This window comes from Trachurus trachurus, assembly GCF_905171665.1.
Source record: "Trachurus trachurus genome assembly, chromosome: 13".
Lineage (NCBI taxonomy): Eukaryota > Metazoa > Chordata > Actinopteri > Carangiformes > Carangidae > Trachurus > Trachurus trachurus.
This window is the reverse complement of record NC_139892.1, coordinates 1,101,921-1,116,037: the sequence shown is the minus strand read 5'-3', so window position 1 is coordinate 1,116,037 and position 14,117 is coordinate 1,101,921. Positions and strand designations below refer to the sequence as shown.

The 14,117-nt window shown below is 40.6% G+C and overlaps 1 protein-coding gene across 1 annotated transcript in view; it reads left to right on the top strand.

The window, feature by feature from the left end:
- LOC310995737 (protein NLRC3-like) overlaps positions 1-14,117 on the top strand; it is a gene marked incomplete at its 3' end in the record, with an annotated part of 491,970 nt that overhangs the window by 469,862 nt on the left and 7,991 nt on the right. Inside the window, exons 3-4 of the mRNA XM_083984860.1 lie at positions 11,161-11,274; positions 11,693-11,806. Of these exons, the coding sequence (XP_083840986.1) occupies positions 11,161-11,274; positions 11,693-11,806 (228 nt within the window). The remainder of the gene's footprint in view (positions 1-11,160; positions 11,275-11,692; positions 11,807-14,117) is intronic.

Genomic DNA, 14,117 nt, shown 5'->3' with positions numbered 1-14,117 from the left:
AGTTCAGGTGGTTTCAAAGAGTTCATTCTCACAAACAAGAGTTAAAAGCTCCTTAAATTCATTTAGAAACAATTATAGTCATTCATTGACGTGAAAAATAAGAAATTTACTCTTACTCTTACTTTTACTTAAAGTAAATTTAAAAGCATGTACTTTTGGATACTTAAGTACGTTTAAAAGCAAGTACTTTTTTACTCTTACTGGAGTAACATGTCGACTGAGCTACTTTTACTTGTAACGGAGTAAATTTTGACCAGTAGCTAGTATTTGTACTCTTACTCAAGTACTGGGGTGGAGTACTCTGTCCATCTCTGAATACCATATCTACTGCTCTGTGTGAGTGCACATTTTACCATCATTAGGTTCAGTTCCAGTCATTTTAATCATGGTCTATTGTCACTGAGGATCCACTTGGTTGGCACACTTCACTCTGCTTTAGACCGCAGTGAAGTTAGTTTTAAGTTGGATATTTGACAGACATTTGCTCCTTCTCAATACATTAAACATTCATATAAAATATAAGATGTGTTTAAATGCAATAAAAACAGGTGTGTGTCATAGAGGAGGCTTAGATCTTCTGTCCTGTGTTGATTTTTAGTCAACAGGTCACATGACCTGGGAGGTATTTTGGTCATTCCATGAAATCGGTAACTATATTTAATTGCTATTTTTTAAGTAGCCAGGAATCAAAGAACGTTTAAAATGACAAGAAATGATGTTGTGCCATCTCAAGCTGTGGAATTTAATATTTTATTACAGTTTTAATGTTTTCCTAATCTTGTCAACCCTGTTACCGACATAAACTTTACAATATACAGTATTTCTAGTTAGAGATTATTGAGAATATTTTCTATATATAGTCTATATAGTTTTAATTATAATGGTAACAGTTGAAATTCAATTTTTTAAAACATTTTTATCAAATTAATGACAACAACAGGGTTGAAGTTATGCTAACAGGGTTGACAAGAGTAATAGATGACAGGACACACATTCTATTGTCTACACTGCAAAGGTAACAGGGTTGACAGTAACAGGGTTGACTATTTCAAGCTAATTTGCCCATTGCTAGCTGAAATAAATGCTAGCTAAAGGGCAAACTGTGTACTTTGAAAGGTACCTGTAGATATTGATTATATTATGAGAAATAGAAAATTGTTTAGATTTGTATGTTAAAAAGTGGTACCAGGGTTGACGTTGTATGCTTGTCCCCCCCGGTCCAACCTTGAAAAACCATCAAAAATAGCACATTAGAGATGAGAGAAAGCTACTTGTTACTGAGCTGTTAGTATCCTGGGTAAGACATGATGCAAACTCCTGTCAATCATGTCAAATCTGGAATGTACCATTGTTTTTCTAGGGTTTTGTGGTTAGGGTAACAGGGTTGACATAAAATCAGGGGACACCGATAAATTGGTAAATATTTATAATAATTGATATATATTATTACCAAAAACACTGTTTTACAATAAGATCATACTTAAAACAATATGTAAATGTGAACATTTTAACATTTTGCCAACATTTTACAAATTAAAATTCCTGTTGACGTACAACAACAACAGTGAGGGACAGGCCAAAAACCTCACCCTCAGCAGCATAAAAGTCATTTTAATTATTTTAAATTATATTTAATTTACTTTAATTTGATGTTATAGTAAGGAGAGAAAACATGGTAATGTTATATTTTTTAAATTACATATTAATTTGTTGTTATCATAATTTTATAACTGATTACTTATTAAATATATTAAAAAAATAATGTGACCTGTTGGCTCAAAGTCAACACAGGATGGTCGAGCTAAGTCTCCTCTATGACACACACCTGTTGTTATTGCATTTGAACACATTAATATTTATGTATTGAGAAGGAGCGAATGTCTGTCAAATATCCAACTTAAAACTAACTTCACTGCGGTCTGCTTTAGCACTCTGCCTAAAGTAGTTTATTAAAGTGTACTACAAGTATACTCATTTTATACTATAACTGAGGCAGTATACTTAGAAGTGTACTTTTTATAAACTATATTTTAGTAAAGTGAAGTATACTTGGCTTATACTGAAAAGTATAAAGAATAGTCCACGTACCTTAAAGTGGAGGTGAAGCAGCCAGCCAATTTAACATAATTCATTAAATGGATTTCCAGTGTGCTTAAACTTAGACAAACTAACACATGAAACACAAGCATTTAGGAGAAAATGCGAGTTGAAAATTGCATTTTTTAGCTAGTGCGCCGCCATCTTGTCGTTCGACTGTCCGTGACGTCACGGTGTTGGTTGCCTCTGCTGGCTGACAGCGACGGACAGTGAAAGTGAAGGACATAGCTACAGACAGAGACGGTAAAACATGAAACTGTGGAGGCACTGGATTAGAAGAGACACAGAGGAGACCTCTACTGTGTTGCTCCTTCTGTGAACTAGTTTTACAGTGTTAAAAACTAGAAAAAAAACCTCTTTTTTTCATAAACTGCCGCTAATAAGGAGCCGCCGCAGCATCAGAGCTGTTATCAAGACTCCTCTGCTGATCTCGGTGTGATCATTTCTTACAGCATGTTTACATCCAGAGGAAAATTCTGATCAACCCTGAAAGTTGATCATTCATCGGATCAACCGACAACAACCTGACTTTACTCCGACAGTTTTCAGTTTAGCTGCCTCAGCCCGTCCTCCCCCGACCGGCCCACGTAATCACACCGTGATAAGCATCAGTCACCGCGGGGAGAGAGAGGCTGGACCCTCCGCTAGTCCGCTCACACACCGAGGGATCATTCACACACACACACACACACACACACACACACACACACACACACACACACACACACACACACACACACACACACACACACACACACACACACACACACACACGCAGCAGCGATCTGATGACATCGGTATTAAAAGCGCCCATCAAGGGAAAAATCTCTGCTCTCATCCTCCACACACCCAGCCCTCAGCAGAAGACTATTCAAACAATAAATATGTCTTACCTTTACAACAGGTGTCCAAATCAGTCAGCAGCAGCAGTCATCCAGCTCCAACAGTTTAATAATGTTCCCGTTTACATCGCGTTCCTCATCTATGGCAGCCAGCGCGGTGTTTCATTCATTCCCAGATAGCAAAAACCTTTTGGCATCCTTTTGGCCCAAATCTGGCTGGTCATTTTGGCAAGATTATGGCCAGGCTTCCGGGCCCTAAATGGCCCAAAATAGGCAAGCCAAAAACAAACCAAAAGGAGGCCAAAACTCACCCAAAACTAATTGTGGCCTTCCAAAATACAGCCATAGCTGCCCCAAAAGAGCCCCAAATCCCCAAAATCCAACCAAAATCCAGCCAAAAAGTAGCCAAAACCGACCCAAAGAGAGCCCAAAAAGTAGCCAAAAGTGACCCAAAGAGAGGCCAAAACTCACCCAAAACTAATTGTGGCCTTCCAAAATATAGCCATAACTGCCCCAAAAGACCCCCAAATCCCCAAAATCCAGCCAAAAAGTAGCCAAAACTGACCCAAAGAGAGGCCAAAACTCACCCAAAACTAATTGTGGCCTTCCAAAATATAGCCATAACTGTCCCAAAAGCCCCAAATCCTGCCACCCAAAGCTGATCCAAAATGAAGCCATAATGCCAAATGATTGCTCCCCTTAATAAACTTTAAATGTACCTTGCTATGTGTCTATGTGTATTGGAAAAAAAACAACAACAATAGGAAGATTAATATTATTTCATCATCTTTTTATTTTTGAATTTACTGTTGACTGACTCCAGGCTGACAGGTTGCAGGTCCCCAGCCCAGTAAAACCATCACTGGTCTGTGCTATGCTTGCATCTGTGGTGGTAGAGCAGATGGGGTTTCTTCGTGTGGCATCTAAAGTGATACAGACAAAGAGAAAACAAACTTAACTTATTACTTCTACTGTAGCCTAAGAATGCTTTATTAAAGGCTTTATTACAGTTATAAAACTCACCCACTTTAAGTTGTAACTTTTCCATTCATCCCTCGTCAGGTGTCCTTTTCTGTCTGGTCCTTTGGCTTTAAAATGCCCCATACCGTAACCTTCAAAGTGGCAGGCCCAGAAGGTCCAAGAGAGATGACCTGAAAATATTGAGATCATTACCTACATTGATTTTCAAATCAACTAGCCAACCATTACATTACCCTACTCTAATAAAATCAAAGGCAGCTCACCAAATCCTTTTTATATTTAAGGAAGAGGCTGGGTCTTCTTCCAGGGCCATCATTTGCTCAGTGATCTGCAGAGGAAAATAGGATATGTAAAATATTATAAGTATGCATATGATATTTTGCTCATAACTGAAAAGCAACGAAGCAATTAAATCACAGATAATTCGATTTCTCCCTAGAAGCACATATGACAGAGAATAAAGTGGGTTTAATATAACAAAAGGTTTCACAGCAGTAGGCCTTTTCAGTCCAAATTGGTGGCAGCACTATCACAACACCACCTATGGCAGTTAGAGCTTCTTGCTATACTCTTTGGCTTAAGTTTGGAGTTTTCTTTGTGTTTTCCTGCCTGGCAGCTAAAATTATTTATTAATTATTGCTAAAAAGCACAGCAACATGAGCAATGCTTTTTTTGGTGGATATACTTTCAATGCTAAATGGTAGGCTATGCTGCTTTCAGCAGATATTCACTGTAGGCTGAAGGAATGACTGATTGTTGCTAGCTAAGTTAGCTACTATCTGTGCAAAGGTTAGTCAGCTACCAATTATATTAATTACATTAAACTATCTCATATACTCACTGCCAGTGTATATACTGTATCTGTTATCTGTGCATATCATTGATGTAATTAAATTGAATGAGCTGGCTGTGCCTGTTTGCTACGAGTTAGCTCATAGCTCACAGCAGTTTTGTTCCCATCGAAATAGGAAAAATTAACATAACTGTGCAGAAAACGTAAACCTTATCGAGTATTTAAACAAGGCAATGATAGAAAATCAGATTTTACTAAATTTAAATGTCTATAATATCATGCACATACCTCCGTGTTGATCAGCTTGAGAAAATGAAGTAGGAGGGCTGTCGTCGGTTGAAACTGTGTAGAAATTCCCGCCGTTTGCTTGGTCTTTTGGCTATCCTTTGGCTATACAAACACATGCCAAAACAAACCATCGGACGTTGCCGCCCTTTGTCCAATCTTCTGGCTTGCCATAAACATGCCATACCACCCCCTCTACTTGATCCCGCCTTTTGCCTCATCTTCTGGCTTGCCATAAACATGCCATACCACCCCCTCTACTTGATCCCGCCTTTTGCCTCATCTTTTGGCTTGCCATAAACGTGCCATACCACCCTTCTATTTTATCCCGCTCTTTGCCCAATGTCTTGGTTAACCAGATATATGCCATAACTCAGCCATATATTGCTGGCACCAATTTTGTCTATTATGGCTAACCAAAACCATACCACATCTGAGCCAAAGGGCTTTCACAAAGCCAAAAGAAAGCCAAAAATGCCAAAAGGATGCCAGAATACAGCCAAAACATTTGCTATCTGGGTTTGCATTGTGTGAAAAAAAAAGAAAAATTAGCGGCGGCAACAGCCGTGTTTCTGATCAACCGGGTCTGTGTTGTCCGGTTCCACCGCGTTGTTTACTCCCGGTGCAACGTTACTCCCACACGGACACGGTCGGCGCGGCTCGGACGCGGTGTGTCGGACTGTCTGGACCTCTGGACCGTGGTCTGGACTCGGTACCAACAGCAGAGAGGCTTCACTGTCTCTTCTGTCAGCCTCTCCTGTCAAGAGCTGAAGCTAAAGCTAACGTTAGCTAAAACTTTTTTTTTCACACAATGCAAATGAATGAAGCACCACGCTGGCTGCCATAGATGAGGAACGCGGTGTAAACGGGAATATCGGTGGATTATTAAACTGTTGGAGCTGGATGACTGCACTGCTGACTGTTTTGGACACCTGTTGTAAAGGTAAGACATATTTATTGTTTGAATAGTCTTCTGCTGAGGGCTGGGTGTGTGGAGGATGAGAGCAGAGATTTTTCCCTTGATGGGCGCTATTACAGTTAATACCGTATACCGATGTCATCAGATCGCGTGTGTGTGTGTGTGTGTGTGTGTGTGTGTGTGTGTGTGTGTGATCGGACTAGCGGAGGGTCCAGCCTCTCTCTCCCCGCGGTGACTGATGCTTATCACGGTGTGATTACGTGGGCCGGTCGGGGGAGGACGGGCTGAGGCAGCTAAACTGAAAACTGTCGGAGTAAAGTCAGGTTGTTGTCGGTTGATCCGATGAATGATCAACTTTCAGGGTTGATCAGAATTTTCCTCTGGATGTAAACATGCTGTAAGAAATGATCACACCGAGATCAGCAGAGGAGTCTTGATAACAGCTCTGATGCTGCGGCGGCTCCTTATTAGCGGCAGTTTATGAAAAAAAGAGGGTTTTTTTTCTAGTTTTTAACACTGTAAAACTAGTTCACAGAAGGAGCAACACAGTAGAGGTCTCCTCTGTGTCTCTTCTAATCCAGTGCCTCCACAGTTTCATGTTTTACCGTCTCTGTCTGTAGCTATGTCCTTCACTTTCACTGTCCGTCGCTGTCAGCCAGCAGAGGCAACCAACACCGTGACGTCACGGACAGTCGAACGACAAGATGGCGGCGCACTAGCTAAATAACTAATGCAAAACGTCAAACTAAACTTAAAATTTCTCCTTAATGGTTACGTTTCATGTGTTAGTTTGACAATTTTTAAGTACAGTGGAAAACAGTTTATTGAAATATGTGTATTTGGCTGGCTGCTTCACCTCCACTTTAAAGGGACAACGAGGAGTTTAGGAAAAGCAAAGTGTTTTCACACTACATTTATGAGCCTCCGCACCGTGAAATTCTTTGACCGGTGCAAGACAGACTCATGTTTTCATTCATCAAGAATTAAAGTCAGAGGTTGGAAGACGATCACATACCGTCGTAGTTCCCACCATAAACGGAGATTCGGCGGCGTTATTCTCATGACTCGCCACAAAACCGAAAGTAAAGAAACGCTGGTCGGCTCGACCAACATTTCCACCACCACTAATAATAACAAAATAACCATAGAGACAAAACCATATATCTATCTAAAATGGAGCCTTTAACAAGTGTGGGTAACGTAGATTCATCCACATTAATATGAGACTTTTTTATTGTCGCGGAATTTTTCGTTCTGCCGATGGAGAAACTCCTCGTTGTCCCTTTAATACTCAGACTTACACTTACAGTATACTTTAATACTAAATCTTATACTTGTACTTTAGTATACTTTTTACTTCTTTCTGCCACAAAGTACTAATACTTAGTATATCTTGATCCAAGTACAGAAGTCATTGACTTGTGCCAGAGAGGTTCGGCGAATATTTTCACTGACCCCTTGCAATTACACCACAGGCCACTAGGGGCCCGCGGACTAGAAGTATATACTTAGTACACTAGGAGTATATAGATGAGTGTACTTGTTGTAAACTTGAAAGTGTACTTTTGTAAACTTAAAATTACCTATAAAGTATACTTTTATAAACTTAAAATGTTCCAATTTAGTCCGAAGAAGTATTTAAATAGTATACTTTCTAGTAGGCCACAAGTAGGCCTACATGGTCCATAGTATACTTGCTATGCTTATACTTATACTCAAGCATACTTAATAAAATGAACTTCAAGTAGGCCGATAGTACTACTACTTTTTGCTAAGGGTGGCATAATTTAGGCTATGTGATAATATTCATGTACTCCCCATTGGAACATAGTCTGCTCCCCTCTCCTCATGTTATTCTGTATTTCTTACAAACTGAATTTCCCAGCAATGGGGTCAATAAAATATCAATGTGACTGCTGACTTCACAGATAAAGACAACAGAATCAACTAAGCCTGGCTGTTATTATGGTCTGGAGCAGGCTAGCTGCAGAGAATAAATCACCACACAGTAGTAACTTGACCAGGATACATTTTTAAACCTGCTTTCGAACAACCATTTTGAGGCTAAATTAAACCAGGATAACCAACATATCCCGGCTTAATCCCTAATCTTTCTTTCTTTCTTTCTTTCTTTTTATTTATTCCAACCAAGGCAATTTCACAATTTGACAATATCATCACAACATTTCTTCCATTGGTTGGAAGGGAGCAGGGAGAAGATACATCTTATATTGCCTGCCCCTCACTTAATATTTAATTTTCCAAGTAATCTGTCACTGAGCAACATTCTTGCCATAAAACATACAAAACAAAAGAAACAAAATGACAACAACAACCAATCACCATAAAATAAACAAAACAACAACAACAAAAACATAAACAGAACTTAAAGTTGACATATCTGTCAGTCACTGAGCAAACTGTAGTCTTACCATAAACAAGACAAGCATAAAAACATAAAAACAAAAAACAGCATTACAAGCTAGAAGAATCATTGGCTACATTTATCATAATTTCTGATAGCTATTTCCTTAAACATTTTCTTGGCTTGGAAAACATTAGTACAAGTAATAAATCTAGTAATCTAGGTTTACAACAACAGGCCCCATGTTTTATAGCTTGTGTACAGGCTGTGGAAAACAAAATAGGACAGGAAGTGATTACGAGGTTCAAACAAGGATAAAAATAAAAAAATAAAAACCTAGTCCACAGTCAAATGACTCTTGAACATAAACCTTTGTGTCTCGTAAAACTATAAGTGATCATGTGCTTATCCTTTCTGTCATGTGTCTCTCTGGACCTGACTATTTCCACACCCGTAAACCACCTTAGTTTCACGGTTGACCAACGGCTGTGTCGCAGTTTATTTTAACGTGTGAAGGTAAGGTGAACAGTTTGAATGTTTGACTATCAAGCAATGATCAATACTGACTGTTATTGTCTGTCTCAACCTCGTCAATACTCAACACTTAATGCTATTATCACGGTTTTCCTGAGACTGTATTGATGATTGATTTTCCAGTGTTGATCAATGTTCAGCATCAGGTTCTTCACAGTAACTGAGTACATTTAGTGCAGTACAGTTGTAAGGTACTTGTACTCTCCTTGAGTATTTCCTTGTTGTGCTACTTCCTGCTTGTACTGCAGCTCATGTACCTGACAGGTGAAGCTACTGGTCACTTATTGCTAAAAACAGATCATCAACATTTTCATGCTGTCAAGATTGCAATTTATTTATTATCAGATTTTTGTTTAGATATTAGAATTTGTGACATTTTGACCATTTTTGAAATCTGCCTTGACAACAGCTGCCTGGCTTGTGATTCACTGAGTCTATTTGAGAAGTCACACAGCAGGTCTCTCTTGCAGACAGTTAGCTCAGTGAGTTAGGAGCTGGTTCTTGGTGTTGGAGGATGTTGGTTCAAGACCCAACCAGGGAGTTAAAGGGATAGTTCACCCTAGAATGATATTTCGCTCATTATCTACTCACCCTCATGTTGACTAAGGGCTGGAAGAATTATCAGAGTCCACCGTCCCTTCTCTTAGTTACAGGGGGTCTCGGCGTAGCAGTGAATTTCAATGCAACGGTTGCAAAGGGACACCGGAGCTCTTCGTAAAAAAACACACACAAAAAAACATCCAAATACCTCCATGATGCTCGTATGTAATGTCCGTCTTGTGCTGAAGCCCCAAATTGCGTAATTGTCCCGAAAAAAAATTAAATAAGTCTATATAAGCTTGTTTGTAGCGGAAGCTTCTCGTCTTCTTCTTCTTCTCCTATTCCTGGTCCGTCCAAATATCGCGTGATTCGCAGTAACCGCAATGACGCCGGCGCAAATCACGCGATATTTGGACGGACCAGGAATAGGAGAAGAAGAAGAAGACGAGAAGCTTCCGCTACAAACAAGCTTAAAATATAGACTTATTTAATTTTTTTTTCGGGACAATTACGCAGTTTGGGGCTTCAGCACAAGACGGACATTACATACGAGCATCATGGAGGTATTTGGATGTTTTTTTGTGTGTGTGTTTTTTACGAAGAGCTCCGGTGTCCCTTTGCAACCGTTGCATTGAAATTCACTGCTACGCCGAGACCCCCTGTAACTAAGAGAAGGGACGGTGGACTCTGATAATTCTTCCAGCCCTTAGTCAACATGAGGGTGAGTAGATAATGAGCGAGATATCATTCTAGGGTGAACTATCCCTTTAACTAAAACACCAGATGGTCAGAGTCACAGTAGATGTTTGACAAATACATATCAGATTTTTACCTCTTTTTACAGTGGTTTCAAATCTGCCTGCACAACATTGAATGGCTTACTCAGTTGGTGAAGCCACCATAGCACTGCCACTTGTCCATTAGCTCAGTGCGATAGACAATGGTCTTTGGTTCCAGAGGTTGTGGGTTCAATTTGGAACTGGTGCAAAGTGAAAAGGTCAACTGTCCTGTCTTCCTATTCTCCTGTTTGTTGCTCAGAATTTGCCTAAATTTGCCAAAAAATAGCCCGGACCCAACCCATCGCTGCGCAGCAGCTATAATCTCTCTTTGAATTTCCAGTGTGAGTGAAATGAGTGAATGTTGTGATAGTGGAGCTGTGAGGTGAAATAAGTCCTGGCCCAGTTGTTGTGTGTGTAATAATCAGCTGTAGCTTGTTTGATCCAGTGGTTTTCTACAGGGACACTGTCCACACAGAGACTGTGTCACATCAACTCAGTGGATCTCAGTCCTTGTGTGTGTCAGTGGATGGAAACAGTGGTCCATGGATCATGTTGCTGGGCTGCAGCTTCATGACGCCATCTAGTGGACTGATAGTAGAAGTACAGCAGCTGATGGCAGCTTCCTCTTCCTCACTGCTGTGACTGCATTCAACTGACACTGATATGAAGCAGAGAAGAAGAGCCAATCAGTGGAGGAGCAGCTGGAGACATGATGGACATGTGAGCTGCTGTGCAGATGAATGATGTGTGTTTCCTCTGCAGGTGAAGCTACAAAGTGTGTGTGAGCTGATGTGGATGTGAGCTCAGCAGCATGGATCAGTGTGAGGACAGAGAGGAGGGAGCCCCTCCCTCTAAAACCACTCTGTGTGGGGGACGTCAGAGCCAGACCACAGGTCAAAGGTCAGAGTTTAAACTGTCAGAAAGACTTTTCTCTCTAAAAGTCAGTTGTGTTTATATTTTTGTGTAGATATTTTTCATCAGTTTTTCTCCAACATGTACATTTATCAGTTGTGTTGTTGTTTCAGGATCCAGCAGCAGAGACCAGACTCTCCTGAACCCAGCTGTCTGTCTTTAAAGAGCGACCGGTCAAAGGAAGGGTTCATTACCTTTAAAGGAGGACGAGGATCAGCTGATCAGATGTAAGAGACAAAACTACATTTCAAGGTTTTTGAGTTTCTGTTGAACGTTCTTCCTGTGGAGTCTACGGTGTACATTTTTGGACATCCTCAGGTGTCAGGCTTCAGCCTCAGACTTTAGATGAAAAGGCATAAGGTCTCAGGAAAACACTGGTCTGACAACTTTTTTTCTGACGTCTTTGTGTGTTTCATTAGAGTCTCCAGTTGCTATGGATACGGTACATCTTTTGTGCGTGCGTTTATGGCTAATTTGTGTGCGTGCGCCTGCACGTGTGTGTGTCTGTGTGTGTGGGGGGCGCTTGGCAGAGGTTCATAAAGAGACCTGACAGAGTATTGTTTTGAAATTTCCGACCAAGTCGGGGAGTTTACTTTCATCAACTTACCAACTGGAGCTTTAACATGAGTTGTGTTGTTGTTTCAGGATCCAGCAGCAGAGACCAGACTCTCCTGAACCCAGCTGTCTGTCTTTAAAGAGCAACAACTCAAAGGGCTGGATCATTCACTTTAAAGGAGGATGTGGATCAGCTGATCAGATGTAAGCTGTAACTGACAGTCAGACTGAGGGCAGGTTCACACCTTATCTGATTGGAATCAACACAAGGATGATACACTGTTGCAATTTTTCAATTGGTCTGGTTTGCGTTCACAAAGGCCAAAGTCAGGCAGTCCGAACACTGTAAACAAAATGTCATTCAGTTATTGGTCAGACAGTTTAAACAATTATGGATAATTGTCGGCTTCTTTTGATGTTGGTGCCAATCTAGACTGTGCCAGCAGACTTTAACACGCCACGCATATGAATGGCTGGTGAGATGGCGGTCATTAAATAATAATTAACACATATCTACATTTAGCTTTGCTCTGCAATCAGACAGTCATATCACAAGACAACAGGCAGTAATGAGAGTGAACAGCAGAGCTCCTCTGTGAAGCTCTGCTGCAGGTCAGTCAGCTGGAGAGCGCAGCGCCGTCCTAGTTTTTTTTTTTTTTTTAGATAGCGGCACGTCCACTTACATTGTCATCCATGTTTATGGGAGTCCAGACGGTAATCCGGCACATTTACATGTTTTTATCCATTAACTCTTTCGTGACCTTTGACGAGTAAACTCGTCAAAACCGTTTTTTTTATTTTTTATTTTTACAGATGATGATAATAGACACTCTCAGGTACCCTGTGTGTGAATATGGTAGTCCTCTGATATGTAAAACAGTTTTAAACTACAATCAAAACATAATGATTTTTATCAACTGTGTGATCTTAGTTTTGTCTGAGTAATCGGTCTCCTTGAATGCTGCTCTGGGGACAAAGTGTAGTGTAGTGTACGGCTGTCAGCTACAACCTAACAGTCTATGGCTACAACACGAGCAGCTCCACCTTTATATCCCCAAACCCATCAATCAGACCTCAGATCAGAGATGAGATTTAGATAAACCTATATGTAGAATAGGGAAACCCACAATATAGATTTTAGATCAGCGATTAGATTTAGTTTCCTACAACAACAGCTACTCCCCCCAGCAACCGGTGGTCAACGCCACTCATGATGGTAGGAAAAGACAAAGAAAAATACAAAAGAAGAAGGTGGAATCTCGTATTTGTATAACGTTAGCGGCCCCCAGTGGATGTAGATTTGCCTACAAAAAGACTTATTTAGCCGTAGAAGTGATTTGGGAGACATGCCACACTGCAGAGTACCGGTAAAATGAGCCGATTGCCACTTGACACAAAAGTGCATTTTTCTCTGAAACTAGAGCGGGAGCTCCGTTTTTGGAGAAACCGAGCTCTCTTCTTCTCCTTCGTACTCATGAACGAAACAGCGGAAAAACTCGCAGTTTTTTCGAGGAGCACGTTGGAAAGTCACTCTTCAACCACGTGAAAACCGTTTGTTTCTAGGTGATGTACAGAGTTCGCTTCAACGTGAGAAAAAAGGTAAACAAATAGCCAAAAACATGCGGTCCGGAGGGAGATGTGATGAGCTCTTAGCAGGGTATAAAATTAACTTTTTGACCTACCTGCCAATGGCAGGTAGGTCAAAAATTTTACCGGCCAAAATATGTTTTCACCGGCCACTGAACTGCTCACAACACAAAGTCAGTAAAATCAGCAGTGTTTTCCCCATTGCATTATAGTTAGGCAGCTGCCTTAACAAAACACACCTGCCTCCTAAACTAAATTGTTGCAATAAATATATATATATAAAAAAAAAAAGGTTTAGATTAGCTGGTGGAATGACAACAGACATAAATAGGCTTTCAGAGGAAGATAATTATAGTGATGTGAGTTTTGAAACTTAGCCTACATTTAATTCAGACTGAATAAGTGGTGTGAACACAGGTTTTTTTTTGTTTGTTTTTGTTTTAATGTAGATTGCCTACTGTTCATCCTACATAAGGATGCAACTTTCTTTTGAAATATTAAACAAAGAGAACTATGGACTGTGGAAGTTTGAACAGCCTAAATAGGCCTACAGACGTTATCATGACGTGAATCATATGTTGCGGTAAAAAAAAAAAAAAAAAAAAAGACCGTTGATTCGGTGGAAAGGCTTTACGGGCGGGGGCTGCGGGGGTATACTTCTCGGCCCAGAGTGTCACTGACACTGTCGAGCCCAGTGTTTGAATTTCTGCCACTCTCGTCTGTGATCACAACACAGAGTTTCACCTGATAACGGGCAGAGTCGGCACCTCTTCACAGGATTGCGAGCGGGGTGATGCTGCATTCAAGTGAACTCGGAAATACGAGACAAACCCGGTCCCGTATTGATGCAAAACAGGACGGGCCGACGGGGTTATTTAATCTGCAAATACGGGATGATTCCATATTGTCGGGGACATGTGGTAACCCT